Here is a 20,768-nt window from a genome sequence, read left to right as displayed (position 1 = left end):
TTTCTGTCGACACCGACAAGCAACACAAACAACAAATCATACAACCCCCTTGGGGGGACCGACAAGAAAAATCAAACAAAGCTCAAAACAGGCAAATGCCATGTTTTGGCGCGCCAACATGAAACTCGCACATCACCCCGAAGGGTGCAGAACAAACAACTCGGACACGGTGTCTTTCGACAACCGACAAGAAATCGTACATCATCCCGAAGGATGAGCGAAGTGTCTTCGGGGACAGACACTTGGCGTCGTACTTGCGCAGATGCAGCGGCAATCATCGGACTCGCCGGCTTGCTGCGTTGTCGTTACGGTCTCAAGAGGTGGCTCATTCGTCCCTCCCCTCGGCCGCAGTCCGTCGTGCAGGTGAGGTGGCAATCATCGGACTTGCCAGGTCGCTGCCTTGTCGTTGCGTTGGTCGCAAGAGGTGGCTCATTCGTCCCTCCTCTTGGCCAGCCGTTCTGTGGATTTTTGCAGGGGAAGAGGCAATCATCGGACTTGCCAACTTCCTGCCTTGCAAGATGTGCATAAATTCAAAACCATCAAGAGGCGGCCCATTCGTCCCTCCCCTTGATGGGTTGTGTCTGGAGTCGACTGCTTTCAACCGTGCAGAACCCGGTCTCCAGCAATGCAACGCATGAAGACATAGATGAAGCGCTCAAAGAGCGGAACTTCAAAACCATGCTCCGAGCGAAGCACCTCCAAGAACCGATCGGAACCCTCGGGAATCACCAGGTGTCCAGTGTGGTCTCCCCAGAAGAGAAAGGTAACCACAAGAAGTAGCACCAGCAGTGAGACACCGATGGTGACCGAACGGATCGTGGAGATCAACTCCTTTGACACGGCCAATCCCCTCTGCATGTCTGACCCAGCAGACACAGTGACGACGGGTGGGTCGGCAGGCCAAGCTCCTGGCATTTGAAGACCAGTTGCTGACTCTTCTCCGCCCAATTCTCCCTGTCGTTCTCCTGCAGACTGTTGAGCGCTGCAAGAAGGGTCATTGGCGACCTCAACCTTCTTGGTACCTTGCGAAACCCCCGCACAGGAATCGGTGGCCACCATGGAAGAGGCATTTTCGATATGAGAAGTTGCTGTGACTTGCAACTTCTCGAGAGAGGACACGTCGTTGGAACGAGACCATGTCATTGCCCCGTGCTGAGAAGGGAACACATCGAGGTGCGAACCGCCAGGGGCTCGCAGGCTTTCAGTGCGCTTCTCGCGCGGCCAGAGCTTAAATGATCCGTTCGGAGGTGGCTCAGAAACAGCAGGCACCCTCCAAAACTTCTCACTTGCCTTTGATGAAGTGAGACCAGACTGGTTTGGGACTGGCTCACGAGGAGCTGGCGCACCCACAACCTTGTCAGATGAAACTGACTCCGTCTTGCTCATCTTCTTCAAAACAGTTCGAGTTGGCTTAGAAACAGCTGGCACACTCAAAACTGTCTGGCTTGGCATTTCCTTGGTCGACATTCTCTCAACGGCGTCGTACCGTTCTTCAGCTTGAGTCGGCTGAGCAACAGCTGGCGCACTCATAGCTGACTTGCGAGGGACCTGCACGAGCGACTCCATCTTGGCTCGAATTGGCTTGGAAACAGCCGGCACATTCGAAGCCTTCTGGATACGCGTTGGCTTGGTCGGGACAGTCTTCACGCGCCTCAAAAGAGCCAGAGTTGGCTGAGAAACAGCTCGCACACTCACGGCCTTTCGGATGGACAACGGCTTGGTTGGGACTGTCTCAACGGGCTCACAAAGAACAAGAGTTGGCTGAGAAACAGCTGGCACACTCATTGTTGCCTCGGTAGTCAGTTCCTCGGGCAGAACGGTATCAATGGACCCCCACGCAGTTTGAGCTGGCTGCGAAACAGCTGGCACACTCATACCTGCGTGGTAAGGCACCCCTTGGGTCAGGACGGGCTCGGTGGACTCCCACATAGCTTGAGTTGGCTGGGGAACAGCTGGCGCACTCATGGCTTCGTAGGTGGTCACACCGATCGGCACAGTCGCGAAAGACTCCATAGCGGCTTGAGCTGGCTGAGGAACAGCTGGCACGCTCATAGCTGCCTGGGTTGTCATCCATGGGTGAACAGTTTCAGTGTACTCCTGGACAGTTTGAGCTGGCTGGGGAACAGCTGGCACGCTCATATCTGGCTGGAATGACACTTCTTCTGTCACAGGATATGCAGATTGAGTCGGCTGGGGAACAGCGGGCGCACTCGGTGTCTGCATTTTCGGGACTGGCATGATCATGAGAGCTGCCCTGCGAGCATGCACAAAAGAGCGGATACGGTTGCGCTCGATACGGTTGCGCGTAATTCGATGAATGATGTCGCACGATCGTGTGACCAATCGTGCATCTGCCATCATCTCATCCGTAACCAGCATCTTGTTCATGTTCACAGCGGGAGCGTCAATCATGATTACGTCCTCGGAAGTGCTTGTCTTGCGTGGGGGGAAGCGGGACTCGAGATCAGACTCCCAATCCATCTCAATAGGATGTTTGCGGGAGTGATTCGTCAGGTTGCCGCATTCGATGTTCCGTTGGTGTTCCTCATTGATGTGACGAACACCTTCGAAGAACACCGCGCAAGAAAGTTGCATTTCCACGGGGTGATTGCGTGGGGTTGTGTCCTCATTGGGACCCGTACGACTTTCAGCTTGGGAGCTGTTGCTTGGCGATTCTGGAGCTTCCCATGGGCCTTCGTCAGAAACCTCACTGGGAGGTTCGGACTGAGATCTCATGGAAGTGTCAGAAGACTCCACAGATTCGTCAAGCTCAGTACTGAGTTCGGAAGGGGCCGATTCCGGAGCTTCCCATGGACCATCGTCAGAATCCTCACTGGGAGATTCAGACTTAGATCTCATGGGGATGTCAGAAGACTCAAGCTCACTATCAAGGTCGGAGAGGCTCGATTCCGAATCATTCTCCCTAGCATTGGCAGATCGCTGCGGGCATTCGTTGCTCTGTTGTTGTTGTCCGCGGACCTCAGGCTGTTGGGTTCGCATCTCCTTCAGGAAGGGGTTGGACAGGTCAAACTGAGAACGAATTCGCTGGTCACTGGGAATGTACGGGGTCGGGGCATTGCTGGTTCTAACGCGGTTGTCGAGTTTTTGGGGCGCAACTTTGCAACCTGCGGGAGCCACAGAGGGGGTTGCTGACTGGGTCCTTGATTGACCGGCAGTGGGAACCTGGCGTCCTCTTGTGTCCCGCATAGTGTTGCTGTGCATCTTCGCCCGTTTGCGCATGAGCTCTTGAAGGAAGCTCTGGCCATCGGCGAAGCGCACTTGCTGTTGGCGCCTGTTAAACTCGGAAGCATTCACTGCTTGGCGCAGTTGGAACCAGTCATTGCATTCCTCGGAGAGTCTCTTCTTCAGACTCTCGAGGGCGGTAGACTTGCCTTTGGCATTGTCCAGATCATCAGCAAGTTCCTGCAAACGCATCTCGAGGATCTCGAATTGCTGTTCGATCTGGGTGCCTCGGCGGTGATTGACCCGATTGATTGCTGCAACTTCGTGCACATCAATAAAGCGGGTCGTTTTCTTCTGCTGGTTGGCCAGTTTGGCCTGAAGAGCCGCCACCTGGGAACGGGTGCGGTCGTTCTCGATCTCTTGCCGAGCAAGCGCCGATTCGGTATCCGCGAGTTGGCTGGTCAGCGTGTTGATCTCGCGCTGTGACTTGCGGGCCGAGTTGGCTACGGCGTTGCTCTGGGAGACTGCCTGGGAAACGGCTGTCTCAGATCGATCCAGCTCGATGTCGGTCATTCGGACGTCAGTGTATCCGAAGGAAGATTGGGCTGTGTCGGGGCCCGCCAGGGGGAAGTTCCTGTGCGGAGGAGCCTGGCTATTTGTCGTGTTGGTGGGGTTGGTCGAAGCAATGGTAGCGGGGGAAGGGGCCATCTGGAAACCAATTGGTCCATTTCGGCGAGGGTTGGTGGTCAAAGGCATGACAGGGGCAGAAGCACCACTCATGGTAGCAGGAGGAGCGGCCATCTGGAAACCAATTGGTCCATTGCGGCGAGGGTTGGTGGTCGAAGGCATGACGGGGGCAGAAGCACCACTCATCGAGAAGCCAATGACGCCGTTGCGGCGAGGGCCAGTGGTCAGGGGCATAACAGGCTCAGGAGCAGCTCTGTTGGTAGCTCCACTTGGTCCATTGCGGCGTGGCTCGGTGGTCGAAGGCATGATGGGAGCAGAGACACCGCTCATCGAGAAGCCAATGACGCCGTTGCGGCGAGGGCCAGTGGTCAGGGGCATAACAGGCTCAGGAGCAGCTCTGTTGGTAGCTCCACTTGGTCCATTGCGGCGCGGCTCGGTGGTCGAAGGCATGATGGGAGCAGACACACCGCTCATCGAGAAGCCAATGACGCCGTTGCGGCGAGGGGGTCCCCGGTTGCTTGCCATTGCGAACTTGGAGATATGTCAGAGCTCATGCTTGTTGAGGAATGATTGGACTGACTGGACAAACTTACGATGAAAAGAAGAAGTTCGGAGAAAAAGAGAAGACACGACTGGGATGAAAGGGTCTTTGGACAAATGTGCCAATGGCAACCTGTCGACTACATGACAAGATGTTAGACGGTGTGCGAGGCTAGTCAAAAGGGAAGACAGGACTTACAAGACACGGTTGGGATGGAAGGGTTGTCTTCAGACAAAAGGTGTCAATGGCAACCTGTCGACTACATGACAAGATGTTAGACGGGGTGCGAGGCTACTCATGAGGGAAGACGGGACTTACAAGACACGGTTGGGATGAAAGCTGGTCTTCAGACAACAGGTGTCAATGGGGACCTGTCGACTACATGACAAGATGTTAGATGGTGTGCGAGGTTGCTCATAAGGGAAGACGGGACTTACAAGACACGGTTGGGATGAAAGCTGGTCTTCAGATAAAAGATGTCAATTGAGACACGGGTCAATCTACATGGCAGGATGTTAGACACCGGGGGGAGATACTCAAAAGGGTGGGTGGGACTTGCAAGAGACAATGCTGACAACAGATTCAGAAAAGCACTTGATCACCAAGTTCTGGGATGAAACTTGATGAGGAGCAGTGGAAACTGAAGACAAGAAACAAATGGAACCGATGATGAGGAAGAAAGGAGAGAGAGAGAAAGGGAAAGAGATCTTGGGGGTATTGAGGGGGTTATATAGTCCTGGAGCGCGACGCATTGGTGAGGCCTTAGCATCTCACTGGTCGAGTTCCTTCCTCTCTGGGTTGGAGCTCCTAGCTCAACCAATAAGGGCTTGTCTTTTCTTTGTTTACGACTATTTCTTTGTTTAACAATGGTGACCATGAGGGCGGAAACAATGCGGACTGTCTTTGGTACCCTCAATTGTCCTTTTCTAGGAAGACTGGCTCTTATTCGGGTTGTATTGGACTTTATAGAACTAGATTTTGTAGTACAAGCCCTGTAAATAGCCAGAATAGCAGTATGGAGATGTGCTGTAGCCTACATTTATGTATTGTGTATTCGGCTTGCCGAATAGTAGACATCCTGGGACAGACATGTAGTACGTTGATTCAAGACATGGAATCGTATCAATGAATATTGGGACATCAAGAGCTTCATCAAGCTACTGGTCTCCCAGTCTATGCCGCTCGAAACGAGATAGCATCCTGGTTGAGACAGTCCGGGTATGTCTAGTCAACGGTGCTGTCTTCTTCGAGACGAAGACACCCTGTTCAGTGCCCATTCTTACAGATTCTTATTGGAAAACAGGTGTGGTGGATATCAGGTATCCCTACATTGACTGCAAAGGCTGACAAGAGATTCATATTGACTATATAGGCCTCGATCGAAGCCGTTCTTGTGTCTCGCAAAAACGCCCAAAGACGCCAAACCCGAGTGCGACACTAGCCAGATCCGCAAAGCGCAAGATGAGAAGACTACAAGCAGGTCAGCTAGCCTTCGACTTTGAGACCTCTATTGGCAAAAGGGCAGCAGTCTGAGGGCTAATTTCTATCCAGGTTGCGATGGGACAAACATCCGACCAAAATCGGGACGAAAAGTACACTACATGGAAGACGGCAATAGAGACCAAACGAGAACCGAGAGGGACAGCGAACAGTTATTTGCGAATGTATCTACGGAGATGGAACAGACTGCTGACTTACTAGGGAAAACGACTGCAAATCGGGTGTCGAGCGTGTGCATTCATACCTATTCATCCCATCTGAATGGTTCTACGATTTTTGATACTTCGGCCATTGATCTCATGGCTCCGGGTACCACGGTAAGTCTGCACTCGCTTGCCGTTGAGATATACAAGGCATTCACTGGCTGGAGACTCATTGGTTATGGCTTAAGAGCTTGTCGCTAGATGTTAACAGTGCCTCGATCTACCAAATACTTCCTACACCCGATTCTACGACCTACGTGATAGAGAGATAATCCTGTACGACTACTCATGAAAAGGAGTGGACTGGAAAATCTTTTATTGTGCGTGCTAAGAGAAAAGGAAGAAGAAGGAAAGCTAGCTAGACTAGACTAAAGTGCTAGGAGGTCACGTGTCTTCGCAACACTACGATTCATCCGAATTGCCAGGAAGAGACTATTCAATGGTTTGATTCATTGACTGGGATCGGACTCTCACAATCGATCAGATCTTATGGTGGGTGATACAGAAATGGCTATCTGTCCTTGCAAATGCTGGAGCTTCAGCGGTTACTACACATAATGGGGTTCTCATAGTACCGAGGAGAGACACTAATCGATTCAGGCCCGAGTCGACACGCTTTGAGCTGGCTTCCCTGCAAGCGTTTTGGAAATCTGAACTTTCGGCTCATTCAAAGGATCCAGGATCCCAAAAAGGCAGTTATCGACGGGCTGGAAATATCTTCTCGGATGAAGAAGAAGCTGGCGCTCAAACTAGTCGTGCGCGGTTCAAGAATCAATCATTGAATCATGACACTTCTTTTGGTGACTGACATACTACACTGCGACAGGCAATAGGATCGGACGGACTACAGACCAGTTGTGACGCAAGGTTCAGCTCACTCCCCTCCGCAGATTCATCGTACCGAAATCCGCCAAAGCCATACGAGAAGACGCATTTGAGGGCCAATACCTCGGGAGCAAGCTCACATAAAGTGATGGACCTACGACACGGATGTTTGGGGGATTGTTCCCTCGTTTGTTGTGCAATTCCTGGGTCTCCAGGTCTACACTATACGGTCGCTGATACTCAATTCCATGGGCGTGACTCGCTGGGTAGGCATTTTTGGCGATACCGAAACTGCAGTCTTTTAGTGAAGAATGATGAGGGATTCTTGATGCTAGAGGACACTGCAATTTGATCCCAAAAATGAGACTACATTATTTGGGTAGAGGCCTCCTTGGTTAAAAAATAACAAATCCTATCAAATCCATTACATCGATAATAATTAGAAGAATACTGAATATCTAAGATAAGAACGCCCGAAAGGTGCTGGTGTACGATCGGTGTCGTCCATTCTTCTCTCTACTCAAAGCTTAGACTTCTTGCCAGTTACGTTGGGAACCTCATCACCAGAAAGCAAAAATTCCGGATAAGACAGATTTCCACCTGAAGCACCGCCGGCTGACATGCGCCAGTTCGCACCATCGACTGTTTTTTGTGTAAGTTTTAGACGTTCACAATGATCTTCAGATGTCTGATTACTCACCAACAAGGGTCTGGCCTGTGACGTAGCTACCAGTATCCGCAAAGAGGTATACAGTGGCATCGGCAATGTCGCGCACATGGCCAAAGCGGCCGAGTGGCTGGGACTTGGTGTAGGCTTCCATGACATCTGATGGCAGCAGACGCTCCAGGCCCTAAATGATTATGAGCAATTCATTCTTTGACACAGTTATAGGATATTTTTGTACTAACTTCAGTCTGGGCAATAGGTCCCGGTGCAATGATGTTGGAAGTTATGCCGCGTGGACCATACTCGATGGCGACACTGTTCGACAAGGCGTCGATGCCGGCTTTGGCAACGGCCACATGGGACTGGAAGGGCATACCTCGGTAGTGGAGGGTGGCGCTAACGAAGATAATTCTTCCGCCGGTTCCAAGTGGTGATGGTTGGACTAAATGGTTGTCAGTGATCATGATATGCAAGGTTCAGGTCTGCCAACTGGCGAACTCACGGGATCCCGAGTCCATCCTGTGCTTTTTGCCAGACTCCCGCAAATACGGAAGAGTAGCCTTGAGGGTGTTATAGGACCCCAATACATCAATGTCCATAACAGACTTGAAGGCATTTGCCGAGAGTTGCTCGATCGAGGCAAGGAAGTTACCTGCCGCTCCGGCGCTGTCAAATACTATCAGCATGGGAGCCCAACACTGGAATCACGTTGATCTGTCAACTTACATGACAAAATCAATAGCGCCAAGTTCCTTGACACAGCGATCGACTGCTTTCTGCAAGCTATCGAGCTTGCGCACGTCCACAGCACCAATTCCAATCACCTTGGCACCCGGTCGGGCCGTCGCGATGTCTTGAGCAACACGCTCGGTCTTCTCTACATTGCGGCCGATGATGCATGCGTTAGCACCTAGGTGGACCAAAGCCCTAACCTGTGCACTGCAAATGGTACCCGCGCCACCGGTGCAGAAGACCACTTTGTTTGCTAGAATGGAGAAGTTAGTGGTACTAGATCGTACCGTCTGACGCGGCAAAAGCTCACCGAAGATCCCATCCTTCCAGGTATCACTCAAGTATTCACTCTTCGGCAGCGGCATGATTACTTTATCTTTTTTTTCTTAAGTGAACAAAGTGAAGATTGTGGGGAAATTGGGGGAGTTCAGGAGGTTGATAACGACTGTTTCCCCACAGGCGGACCTCGGCTTCAAATGTTCCAACGGGTGAATTTATGCATTTTTGATTACTGATCCAGTACACAGCCCTGCACAATTGTGGAATTGCTTCGGGGTTAACTGATGGCCACTCTATCTAGATCAGTAAACAGATGCATTTAAATACAGATTTGGGTATATCTACCACTGTCTATACTTAATTTTCAAGGTCATTTCTGCCACTCTAAATTTCGTCATAGCTGTTTGACAGGTTAGCTACCACCGCGCCATCTTCAGGTCTATACATACCAAAGTGTTAGGTGTATATGTTGAGGCTATGAGAATGTCGTAATCTCATATCTCAACACCTAGCTAGCACATAATACATGTATCATTATAACATATTGGATGTCTAAAGAGCCTCTAGATCATGGGCAACCTGTATGTGGTGATCATGAGTATAACTATATATAGTTGGGAGTCTGAAGCGCCTAACAAGGTTGAGCATGGAAATTTACTCCAATATAGTCCCATTTGATGAAAAGCAGTAAGAATATGACCCATACACTGTCCATGGCTCTAAATAACGCCCAAGTTCTACATGTAACCCCCATAATTGCACATACTCAGCTCATGCAAAGGCAGCTGAGGGAGTTGTTAGCATCGACGATGGCATGAAGAAAAAAGGAATCCACAATCGCACTAAAATAAATTGTCCACGATTTTCTATTTAAACGGACATCATCATTTATAAAAGGAACAGCGTTGGAAGCCCGTCAACACGATGAAGAACACCCGCCCGCTGATTGGCTAGTCCGCGGGCGGGCCCGCGACGTCACCAAAAATAACCATCGTCTGTTTGCTTTCAAGTTTGTTATTCGAACCCTCGGCTCAGACAAATCTCAGACTCTCTGTCTTGTACCAACACAATCCTGAAACAAGTGACCAGCGTTTTGTGCGACAATATGGCCTGCCCAATCAGCGTCAGCAAGTTTGTTGGCACTGTCTCTCTCGGTCTGCTTACAGTAGGTCAACCGCGCGCAATCAAATCAGTTGATGCTAACAAGCGTTCTTAACTCTAAAGGGCCTCTCCTACTCTACATCCGCGATCACAATTCCAGCTCTCCAGCTCCTCCCAACAGCTACTACCGCCGCTCGATCCCTTAACGAGGTGAAGCGCCTATCGCGCCGATATGCCCTGCGCCTAACTTTCCTGACCAACACTTGCTTCTGTTTCGCATGGTGCCTCTCATCCCCGCGCCGTAGACACCCATACATGGTCTGGCTCTGCGCGTTCTCCATCGTCGGTGCCCACGGTGTGGACTTCTTGTTCAATCGTCACCTCGGCTTCAAGAACTGGGCATGCTCTATGATCCGCGACGTTTCCCCCATGTGTCTGACCCGGGACTCCAACGCAAAGAAGGATGAAGATGTTGTCGTTGTCGAGGCCGAGGATGATTTGAACGGCGAGATCTTCCAGCGCGAGATGGACCGGGAGCGCCGGCTCCACCGAGCACGCACTTGGTTGTCCGGTATTGCGCTTTCTATTGGCATTGTTGGCCTTTGGGGGGATAAGAGATAATGCCTGTCCCTCTTTTTTGCGTGGTCATGACACCGGTTGTCTCTCCATGCCTATTTTCTACCAAATGCCTCTAGGCTACTAAGTCTTTGAAGAATGCGCCTAATGTTTTGAGTCCTTGATACCTTTTTGTTCTGCTCTTGTCTCCTGCGCATATTTTCCTGCATACCTTAAGGAAAACAATCTAGGAATGGAGTCGTATGTGAACTCTCAATTGACCTTCCCGAGAGGGATCTGCGTAGTAGCTGCATAACCATGCATATTGAACCTTTTACGATAAGTATGTTTGGGCTTGCGATCCCGGCCAATGCCAAATGGTATTCAGAAATGAATCTGGGTATCAAAATTAGGATTCAAACTTAAGTTTACTCTTACAAAAGACACCTTGGGACAGAGAAGCCCGAATTGATAGACTTGTCGAGAAAAGGATATACTATGTATGCTAGATACCCTGATCACCCAAAGAGACTGAGTACATAGGAATTTGATGATGAGTGAAGCTATGATTGCAAAACAGCTTTGAACATGTCAAAGCGAACGAGTCTGCTGTTCTTGGAATTGTACGGGTTCGGGGCGTTGCTGGTTCTCACGCGGTTGTCGAGTTTCTGAGGCGCAAGGTCGCAACCTGTAGGCGCCATAGAGGGAGTTGCTGACTGGGTTATTGATTAGTGCACTAGCAGTAGAAACCTGGCATCCTGTTGTGCCCTGCATAGTGTTGCTGTGCATCTTTGGCAATTTGCGCATGAGCTCTTGAAGGAAGCTCTGGCCATCGGCGAAGCGCACTTGCTGTTGGCGCCTGTTGAACTCGGAAGCATTCACTGCTTGGCGCAGTTGGAACCAGTCATTGCATTCCTCAGAGAGTCTCTTCTTCAGACTCTCGAGGGCGGTAGACTTGCCTTTGGCATTGTCCAGATCATCAGCAAGTTCCTGCAAGCGCATCTCGAGGATCTCGAATTGCTGTTCGATCTGGGTGCCTCGGCGGTGATTGACCCGATTGATCGCTGCAACTTCGTGCAGATCAATAGAGCGGATCGGGTTCCTCTGCTGGTCGGCGTCGGCCAATTTGGCCTGAAGAACCGCTGGCTAGGAGCGGGTGCGTTCGTTCTCGATTCCTTGTCGAGTAAGCGCCGATTCGGTATCCGTGAGTTTGTTGGTCAGTACTTTGTACACTGATCTTAATTAGCATGTATGAGAAGAAGAGTGAGGTCAGTCGATAGGACTGCAACCTAGCATGTTTGTTGACAAGATGTGAAGGAAAACTCAGATGTCACTTGAAAGAAAACTCACAAGAGTAGCGCATATACCCTTTGGCGTCAGGCAACCGGAGGGTCGATCAAGTTGTAGATGGAGGGTAAAGGGAAAGTGAGCAAGAAGAAATCATTTATAGCCAGGTATCTGTGGAACTTCCAAAATTGCGGCGATGAACTCATATGATCAAGAGAGGGGGGTTTGCATCGGGTCATTTCAATGTAATCTAAGACTGAAGAGATCATTCTTCATAAATGAGCTCAAATGCGGGACCTTGGGGGGTCAATCGGACCAGGCATTTCGAATCCGAACGTAAGAGCGAGAGTTATCTCTTAAGAGGGCTCTGGACGACCGAACCGTTAGTCTCAAAGGCTTTGCAAACTTGATCTCGCTGGTATTCTGGTCAACATGGCCTTTTATAAAGAGATTGGCACCATTGTCGCCTGAACAATGGTAGAATGCATAAACTTATTGAACGCAGCGAACTGAAATGAGAAGTAGCGGGCGTAGATTGACAGGTAGCTAGCTAGATGCTGGTAGATAAGTTACCAAGGTGCGAAGGAAAAGGCGAGTGCCCGTCAAAGAAGCAGGAAGTGAAGTAAAGTCATCGAAAACCAACTCCAAAGCGCTTAGCTATGTGGGTTCTCCATTTTTAGGCGAGTGAAAGGAAGATGCAGTTTTACGGTGAAGAAAGAAGCCAAGGAGGAGGAGGATGCAGCAATGGCGACTTTTTATAGTCCTAAACAGTATATAGGGAAATATGCGAAAAGCGAGAGTCCAAGAGAAGCCATGGAAACTCCTAGTCCACCAAAATTCCTACAAATATAGTGCAGAGGAATCTTTCTAACATCTTGCATAGAAGGAACTAATCTTGTAGGTGTACCTATAGTGTCTACATGTACCTAGAGCCCTACATGGTTGCTTGGTTCTTTCTTATTCTCTTCCCCTATTCACTATCTACCTCCTTCCTTCCTCTTCAAATTGACAGGAGTCCAAGGATACAGCCCACCACACATTTTGTCAACACTCGACCCTGCTGAGAGCCTGAATCTCTTTCGGTTACCATTCCCCGTCCACATATCTAGGCCCGGATACTTCAACCACCGGGCCCTCTGCTCCGGTCACCCCAACAAAACCACGCTACACTGCCAATCGAAAAGCATCTCCGTCACCCGCTAGCTGTACGTCCAAAATGATCCTGTTGAGCTTGCCCCAATCACTTCTAGTGCTCCTGGTACAATTGAGGTTCTGCGAAAGTTTGCGCGGTGCACACTGGGTTTCTCAAGCAAGGGTGTTCTTTTCTATTTACTTGCTACAAGCGAATAAAGTCACACATACCCATTAAGCGTGAAACTCTCTGAAAATGTCGACACTACACTCGAACCCCTTCCTTGATGATCTCGCCAACTCAACGATAGATCTATCTATTTTGAGCGAATATCCGCAGGTCCTCACGGGCACTAGACTTCCCCGATGAAGCCCTTCTATCAAATTACCCAAAACATGATGCTATGTTTTGTTCGGTGATGATCACCTGGTGACTCCCCTGACCGCTGCGCAGTTCCTCCACGGGTGAAAAACTTGATGTGTTGCAATTCTCATGCAACTGTTGGCACAAAAACGGAAACCAAGTAAAAACCTCTTCGATTCCTCTTGATGCGGTCTTTTGGACAGTCGGAGATTGGCGATGGCCAACTCATCCTTTCTAGACATTATAGACCGAGTCAAAAAACGTGAAAACGGAGGGAGTCTTAATGATAAGCTCGAGTCATCCATGGATTCCTCTGAAACTTCGATGAGATCTGAGTCTGAAATCCCAGTGAGGTTTCTGACAAAGGCCCATGCGCAGAATCGGCAAGCAACAGCTCCCAAGCTGAAAATTGCACGGGTCCCAATGAGGACACTACTCCACGCAAGTACCCCGTGGAAATGCGACTTTCTTGCGCGATGCTCTTCGAGAGTCTTCAGATCAACGAATAACACTCGTGGAACATCGAATGCTTCAGGGAATCGGAGAATTCTCCCTGCCCACCCACATCGAGCTCCCCCCGCATAAGAGATTCACTTCCCTGGACGAACCAATGATTGACAAACTTGACATTGTGGCGATGCACCCGCGGCAAGTTAAAAATGAAATAGGGACCAACCTTGGAACCGTAATCCAACGTCAGAAGAGATTAGCACGGAATTGCTTCGTTCAATCGAACATGGAATCACGGAGTACGGAGTAGATTGCTACAGCCTAAATGTCCCCTGTGCCCCTATTGACCCTGCACAACACCAATTTCGAATAATCAGACATTTGGCACAAAAGGAGCACTAAGGCTTATGGATAGACCAATAATCCCAAGAAATAAGATTAGTCCCAATGCGCTAAGGACAACGGCGGAGTTTCCGGAAATGAGCCCCCTTGGCATCGAACAATAAAAAGGACATGGCTGCACAATTGACATTTTTTGTGAAACAAATACCGGTTCAAATCATAAGTAACAAATTAAGCAGAAATGGTCAACTTCACTCTCGTTAACGGCCAAATCTTCACGCCGGGACTGGCAATTGTCGATGCCCCGCAGCCCAACACGCCCCTCGGAGGAGGCAAGTCAATGCGCCAAGCTCCAACGACCTCCTCACTAATCCCTTTTACGCAGACAACCTACAAGTCGCAATTGACGTGTCTGGCAATGGCAAACTACCATGGCCGGCATCGACTGAACCCGACGCAGACACCCGCTTCCACAGCATCACACTCTTCCTAACCTCTGACTCGCTGTCCCACAACTTCACCATCTCAAACGGCACAAAACCCTCATCCAACACAAGCTATGTCGGCCCCGTCTTGGACTTGGAACCCTCATCCACTGTCAAACATGTGAATTGGATCTGGCCTGACTGCCTCGTGGGAGACGGCGCGGGTTCAAAAGACTCCGCACGGGGAGCATACAACATCTCCATGCACCAATCCTTCCGCTGGAATGATACGGACTATTACACAGTTTTCGATCTACCGATCTCTGTCACGAACAGTATACCCGAGAGCGATGACCGGATCGACTGCGCTCTGTTGGAGAACAAGCTTCTTAGTGCGGCGGAGATCGGCAAGAGCTCGGATACGCTTCCTGGGCAGCCGTGGGTGGGGGATGGAGTTACTACCACGGTATCAAGTCCCGCTGCGACTGAGACGGGCGCAGCTAGTCGGAGTCATGCCGGGTTTAGCAGAATAGCCGGCATTGCGATTGCCGCGACGGCACTTTTGCATTTCTTGGGTTAAGGGGACTTGGTCCTGGATACTGCGGGTCTCATCCCTTGTATATTATTTTTGCCCTTGTTGTCTTCTTACTGTGCATGAACTTATAGACACTTACCTACTTCTATACTCTCCCGTATGCGACCAATCGCATATGCAAAATCAAGTCTCAAAGTAGTCACTTGATGGCCGATCGGGCCGATAATTTTTACTCTCCGTTAACCGATGATCATTGGTATTTCCCCATCGAGAAGTATGCAACCTTGGGTGTATATCGCTCCCTTGATTGCCTAGATGTCTTTCCTAGCAATGTCTACGGAGTAATCTCCTCTAACCGGGGGTTTTCCCAGACCTATGTTGCATCATGTTCGGAAGATCCCACTGCGCGCCTCTGGATCGGCCTCAAATTGACACCAAACCCGCCTGCACCGCCACCTCCCATGACGCTATTATCCACTTCTCGACGAGGCCTCCGGTACCGCATCGCTCGAGCCCTCATCATACTAAGTATTATATGGACTTTAGCCGAACTGCACCTCATTCAGCGTCGGGTGTATGAGGTAGAACACTCGATACCCAAAGACCGACCACAAAAGCAGGAACGGATATACATCGCAAGTGTACATTGGAACAACGAGCTTATCCTGCGCAGTCACTGGAATAAAGCGGTTCTCGAGCTGGTCTCGAAGCTTGGTCCCGACAATGTGTTTATCAGCATTTTCGAGAGCGGGAGCTACGATAATACAAAAGGCGCATTGACGGAACTGGATTGGGAGCTTGAGCGGATGCAGGTGCCGCGGAATATCACACTTTCGCCGGTGACACATGAAGATGAGATTGCTGCGCCGGCTCAAGGCGATGGTTGGATTCAGACCCCCAGTGGAAACAAAGAACTCAGGCGGGTGCCTTATCTAGCTCGAATACGGAATTTGAGCTTGCTGCCTCTTCGTGATCTTGCTCGGAAGGGGATTACTTTTGATAAGATCTTGTTTCTAAATGATGTTGTCTTTACGGTTCGTTGCAAGCCTATGTTGAGCTTGATCGGAATTTTAACGCATTATTTTCTTGATTAGCCAAGTGATGTCTTCGAGCTTTTGGATACTAATCACGGCGAATACGGTGCTGCTTGTTCATTGGATTTCTCCAAGCCTCCGGATTACTATGACACATTCGCTCTGCGGGATATTCAGGGCCACGAACCTATCATGCAGACATGGCCGTATTTTAGTTCTGCGGTATCTCGACACGCAATGAAGAACATGGCACCCGTCCCAGTAACTAGCTGTTGGAACGGCATGGGTATGGCTATCTGTTCTGTATCAGCGTTGCAAAATCTGACTTTCTCTAGTGGCAATGCCTGCAAGCCCATTCATCGCCAATGAACCGCTCCTCTTCCGAGGTATCTCCGATTCACTAGCAAAATATCATCTCGAAGGCTCTGAGTGCTGTCTGATACATGTGGACAATCCAATGTCAGCGGAAAAGGGTGCCTACCTGAACCCTTTGGTTCGGGTTGGATATAATGGGGTCGCGTACTCTGCAGTTCATCCAATGGTGAATTGGCTGTCTGCGAGACGGATCCTGCAAGGTCTATGGGTCAATCGACTGCGCCGCTTGGGGATTACTTCCTGGTTGAAAGAAACAGTGGTTCGAAGACGAGTAGATAAGTGGAGAGCTCTGAGTACTGTGAATGAAGAACGTGGGGAGCTTTGCATTATCAATGAGATGCAAATCCTCCATCGATATGGATGGATGCATGTATAAAATTTTACCACCCTCGCATTGTCTATATATAATATTTCGGATCTATATTGATGATGTCTGCACCATGGTGTTTAAAATGAACACTTCTCTTTTCATAACTAAACAAATTATATACCTGCATGTAGGAAACAAGAAACGATACCTCGTAGACCTGATATCGGTGTCTTATGAACACTCCGAAAATCGCTTCACGCGGCACAAACCTACAAAACGACGTATCTTAACTTCTCCTTTCAACCTCCGACCAAATGAACTTTGATGCCCCGATGCCGGCCAAAATAAAGCCCGATTATGTAACTGCCCAAAAAGCGTCCGCCCCCATACGGATACGCATAGAGAACTGTGTCAACGACCTGAACAACAAACTCCCCACTTCCCCTCCATAACACCCCCCAACCCCCCCAAATACACATAATGGCAAAAGTCCAGATCCTGGATGGAGGCCTCGGCACCTCCCTGGACGATCTGTACAACATAAAATTCGACTCAAAAACAACCCCACTCTGGGCCTCCCACCTGCTAGTCAGCGACCCAACAACGCTGCAAGCATGCCAACAAGACTTCGGCAACGCAGGAGTCGACATCCTCCTAACAGCCACCTACCAAGTCTCCGCCGAAGGGTTCGCGCGGACAAAAACCGCCTCTTTCCCTGACGGGATTCCGCGCAGCGCAATGGGGCCTTATCTCCGGCGCGCAGTCGACATCGCCGAGCAAGCTAAAGCGAATAGCGCGGGCATTGCGCTCAGTCTTGGTCCGTACGGGGCGTGTATGATCCCCGGGCAGGAGTATAGCGGGGCGTATGATGCCGAGCATGATTCTGAGGAGGCGTTGTATGCTTGGCATTTGGATCGATTGCGGATGTTTGCTGCGGAGGGGCTTGTTTCGCGGTTGCGGTATGTGGCGTTTGAGACGGTGCCGAGGGTTGATGAGGTGAGGGCTGTTCGGAGGGCGATTCGGGATTCCGGGTTTGGGGTGCCGTTTTGGATTGCTTGTGTTTTTCCGGAGGGGGATGAGCTGCCGGATGGGAGTTCTGTGGAGCGGGCTGTGGAGGCTGCTGTTGGGCCGTTGGAGGGGGGTGAGATTCCTTGGGGGATTGGGATTAATTGCACTAAGATGCATAAACTTGCTGGGCTGGTGGATTTGTTTGGTCGGGCTGTTGATGGGGCTGTTGAGGCCGGGCAGATATCTTTGGTTCCGAACTTGGTTTTGTATCCTGATGGGACGAATGGGGAGGTTTACAATACTACGACTCAGATTTGGGAGAAAGTGGATGGCGGGTTGAGTGACGATGTGAGTACAGTGTCGGATGGTTAACTACGTAGGTGGGAAGCTTGGAAGCGATGGTTATGCTAACATGCGATCTAGCGTCCTTGGGAGGACCAATTGGCACAAGTGGTTGATGAAGCCTACGCAAAAGGGCCCTTCACTTCATTCCTTGTGGGTGGATGTTGCAAGGCTTCCTATCATGATATCAAGAAACTTGGACTAAAGTTCAAAAAAAGTTGAGTAAATTGATTATAGAATAATGTTTGTACTTGAGATCAAAACTGTGTGGGATATTGTGGATCGCTAATGTTGAATAGCCAGCATGGCATGCAAATGTGTAAAAATCAAGAAATCATTCAGAAAAGCCAGTCGGTGAACTTTGTCCACGCGTTGTTATGCGGGTTTGTAACGGGCATAATTTCCCCGTCTTGAAGACGGCCTGACCAAAGGTCGATATTGGCGGCACGCTCAAACTGCAAATATTAAAAACGTTAGTGAATCTGCGCGTGGAAAGAAAAGGATAGTGAAAACTAACCTTGGTACGATGCCAGAGTTTCCAGCAAATTATGGGGAAGATGAAGATGGGGATACCGATATACGACGCGACAAAGTCGGACGTATTCCAGTTGCCCTTCAAGAAGACGGGGAAACCTGCAACTAGAGTAATGATAGTCGAGCCGACAAAGCCCACCCATGCGGCATAAGGTTGAAAAGGTGCCTTCCATGGGAGGGTGTCTCGGCTAACATTTTGCTTCTTCATTGCGGCATGGAAGCGAATATAGCAGAAACAGAGGGTTGCCCAAGCAATCAAACCAGCGACAGTGCTCAGGTTCAGAAGCCAGCTGAAAGCCTGCGATGCACCGCCGCTACCGAGACTCAGGTATGCCAGGGGTCCAAACAGCCAGGCGGTAACGACAGCCACGTATGGCACACCATGCTTGTTCACGCGTCCGAAGATCTGTGGCAGCTGGTGGTCTGTGGTCATGGCGACAATCATGCGCGATCCGACCCAGCAGTATGAGTTACCCGCAGACCAGGCGGCGATTAGAATGCATGCATTAACAATGGACGGCAGAGCGTTGATGCCAGCGTTGGTAATCGCAATGACGAATGGTGAGCTGTTGGCGTTGTTGTCGCCGGAAACGAGGCCTGGGGATCTTGGATCCACGATGATGCCAATGAGAATGGCACCGAGAACGTAGAAGAAGCCAATGCGGTAGGTCACCCGGCGCGCGGCCTTGGGAATAGCACGATGCGGGTCAACGGACTCAGATGCCGTGATGACGACAGTCTCAACTCCAATGAAGCTGAATGAGGCGTTGACGAAGGATGACAGAAAGCCGAGGAAGTGGCCCGTTGGACCTGTGATGCCGTTATAGTTCGTCCATGGTCCAGGATTATTCCAGTAACGGAAGCCGATAGCGTCGCCGCGTGGTGCGCCTCCTGCAGTAATGACGATGGAGACAACAACAAGGCCAAGGAAGCAGAGAACCTTGACGGCACCTCCAAAGACCTCGGTTTCACCATAGAATCGCACACTCATCAGGTTGATGGCCAGAATAAGCACCAACCCCACACTGATCACCACAGCAGGCGTTAAATCCGTCCAGTATGAAACAATGACTGCGGCTGCCGATACTTCCGAGGCGATAGCGATGGTGTAACAGTATCCGTATGAAATTGCGAGCGAGAAACCGACAGCCGGATCGATAAACCGAGTTGCCCAATGAGGGAAAGATCCAGCAGTTGGGAAGAGGGTTGCGAGTTCGGCGATACTCTGCATAACACACCATAAAACGCCTCCCACGATGATATACGCGAGGAGCAAACCGGCAGGACCAGCTTTGGCATAAGCAGAGCCCGTTCCGACGAACAGACCGGTACCAATACCACTGCAGAAACCAATCATGGTGACCTGGTAATTGCGCAGGCGTCGCTGCAAAGCTGCACGGCCACCGACATTGAGCTCAAACTCCGCCTTGGGGTTCACATCGTATGCTTCAATGTCTGCACCAGCAGCGGGCTGGACTTTGTCGTCGTTAAAGCCCCATTTGGCCATTTTGTCGCGGATCGTGCCGATCATGCCCTAGTCTGGCCCATAAAATATACCCCGGAGATCGAAAGGAAATGACAGCGTTGGGGATGGCAGCTGCTTGGTTTTTCTAAAAAGCAGAAATATGAAATCGCGCCCCAGGACAACATTGAGACTTCCGTCCTCGCCGATTTTTTTTCTCCACAGCGAAGAGGTTCCTTGGGTTATCTCGCTCGGAATTCGGCTTCTCTCCACTTTATGGGAGGCGATTGACTCACTTTTTCTTCTTCGCCGTGATCGCGCCGAAGAACAAATCATTTTGTTTGTTTTTATGGAGATCCAGGGCTTGGTTTAATCTGCCCGAGGAGCAACCTGGGCAGCCGATTGGGTTTTCCTCGGAGGAAAACTGGACGGTGTCCGTATACGGAGTACATGCATACATATCTGGAAGGTCGCCACGTGCGGCAATCAAATCGGAGGCTAAGCTTTTGTTTCGGCGCCTGAGAGATTGGGCAGCATGTGGTGCCTCAGGCATTTGGTGCAAACACATGTTTGCATCGAGAATTCCGGGGTGAAACGTCAGGCTTTGCTTGTGATTTTTGAGGGAGCAATTGCCCGGATGATTGATCCAAACAAATGACGGCAACCGACACCAGGACCGGGATAATCAGGTCATAACCTGTTTTGAATTTATGTATTCGGCCGTTTTGTTGTGCCATGCATAAACACTCTAATTAAATGAAGTGGGCCATGATGTTCCGAGGCTTCTTCAGGTCTGATCCAGACGAACCACTAATAATAGAGATTCTAGGTCCCTTGGCCATGGCCTGACATATCTCTAGATCCACATGCGATCGGACACAAACAATCAATAGTGT

General features: G+C 50.2%; 8 protein-coding genes across 8 annotated transcripts; 4 read left to right on the top strand and 4 right to left on the bottom strand.

Annotated features, from left to right (window-relative positions):
• Positions 1 to 597: 597 nt before the first annotated feature.
• N7457_001222 (uncharacterized protein) lies at positions 598 to 4,395 on the bottom strand (the record flags this gene model as incomplete). The annotated part of the gene is made up of 1 exon (XM_057172268.1): positions 598 to 4,395. The coding sequence occupies one exon, from the start codon at positions 4,393 to 4,395 to the stop codon at positions 598 to 600; it is 3,798 nt and encodes a 1,265-aa protein (XP_057036171.1).
• Positions 4,396 to 7,459: 3,064 nt separating this feature from the next.
• N7457_001221 (SDR family oxidoreductase) lies at positions 7,460 to 8,703 on the bottom strand (the record flags this gene model as incomplete). Its single annotated transcript, XM_057172267.1, has 6 exons — positions 7,460 to 7,581; positions 7,640 to 7,790; positions 7,849 to 8,048; positions 8,109 to 8,272; positions 8,333 to 8,591; positions 8,649 to 8,703. 6 exons carry the CDS (start codon positions 8,701 to 8,703, stop codon positions 7,460 to 7,462), a joined length of 951 nt encoding a protein of 316 aa, XP_057036170.1.
• A 1,019-nt stretch (positions 8,704 to 9,722) lies between these two features.
• Positions 9,723 to 10,339, top strand: N7457_001220 (uncharacterized protein; the record flags this gene model as incomplete). Its single annotated transcript, XM_057172266.1, has 2 exons — positions 9,723 to 9,782; positions 9,842 to 10,339. The coding sequence occupies 2 exons, from the start codon at positions 9,723 to 9,725 to the stop codon at positions 10,337 to 10,339; spliced, it is 558 nt and encodes a 185-aa protein (XP_057036169.1).
• Positions 10,340 to 10,864: 525 nt separating this feature from the next.
• Positions 10,865 to 11,522, bottom strand: N7457_001219 (uncharacterized protein; the record flags this gene model as incomplete). The annotated part of the gene is made up of 2 exons (XM_057172265.1): positions 10,865 to 11,419; positions 11,505 to 11,522. 2 exons carry the CDS (start codon positions 11,520 to 11,522, stop codon positions 10,865 to 10,867), a joined length of 573 nt encoding a protein of 190 aa, XP_057036168.1.
• Positions 11,523 to 14,088: 2,566 nt separating this feature from the next.
• Positions 14,089 to 14,852, top strand: N7457_001218 (uncharacterized protein; the record flags this gene model as incomplete). Its single annotated transcript, XM_057172264.1, has 2 exons — positions 14,089 to 14,255; positions 14,324 to 14,852. 2 exons carry the CDS (start codon positions 14,089 to 14,091, stop codon positions 14,850 to 14,852), a joined length of 696 nt encoding a protein of 231 aa, XP_057036167.1.
• A 161-nt stretch (positions 14,853 to 15,013) lies between these two features.
• On the top strand, positions 15,014 to 16,210 carry N7457_001217 (glycosyltransferase family 69 protein; the record flags this gene model as incomplete). Its single annotated transcript, XM_057172263.1, has 2 exons — positions 15,014 to 15,841; positions 15,902 to 16,210. The coding sequence occupies 2 exons, from the start codon at positions 15,014 to 15,016 to the stop codon at positions 16,208 to 16,210; spliced, it is 1,137 nt and encodes a 378-aa protein (XP_057036166.1).
• Positions 16,211 to 17,006: 796 nt separating this feature from the next.
• N7457_001216 (homocysteine S-methyltransferase family protein) lies at positions 17,007 to 18,098 on the top strand (the record flags this gene model as incomplete). The annotated part of the gene is made up of 2 exons (XM_057172262.1): positions 17,007 to 17,882; positions 17,958 to 18,098. The coding sequence occupies 2 exons, from the start codon at positions 17,007 to 17,009 to the stop codon at positions 18,096 to 18,098; spliced, it is 1,017 nt and encodes a 338-aa protein (XP_057036165.1).
• A 116-nt stretch (positions 18,099 to 18,214) lies between these two features.
• On the bottom strand, positions 18,215 to 19,941 carry N7457_001215 (Amino acid/polyamine transporter I; the record flags this gene model as incomplete). Its single annotated transcript, XM_057172261.1, has 2 exons — positions 18,215 to 18,331; positions 18,394 to 19,941. 2 exons carry the CDS (start codon positions 19,939 to 19,941, stop codon positions 18,215 to 18,217), a joined length of 1,665 nt encoding a protein of 554 aa, XP_057036164.1.
• Positions 19,942 to 20,768: the final 827 nt, after the last annotated feature.

This window comes from Penicillium paradoxum, assembly GCF_028828445.1.
Source record: "Penicillium paradoxum strain IBT 22861 chromosome Unknown utg000002l_segment0_segment0, whole genome shotgun sequence".
Taxonomy (NCBI): Eukaryota; Fungi; Ascomycota; class Eurotiomycetes; order Eurotiales; family Aspergillaceae; genus Penicillium; species Penicillium paradoxum.
The sequence above is the reverse complement of the archived record's forward strand: the minus strand, read 5'-3'. Positions and strand labels throughout refer to the sequence as shown.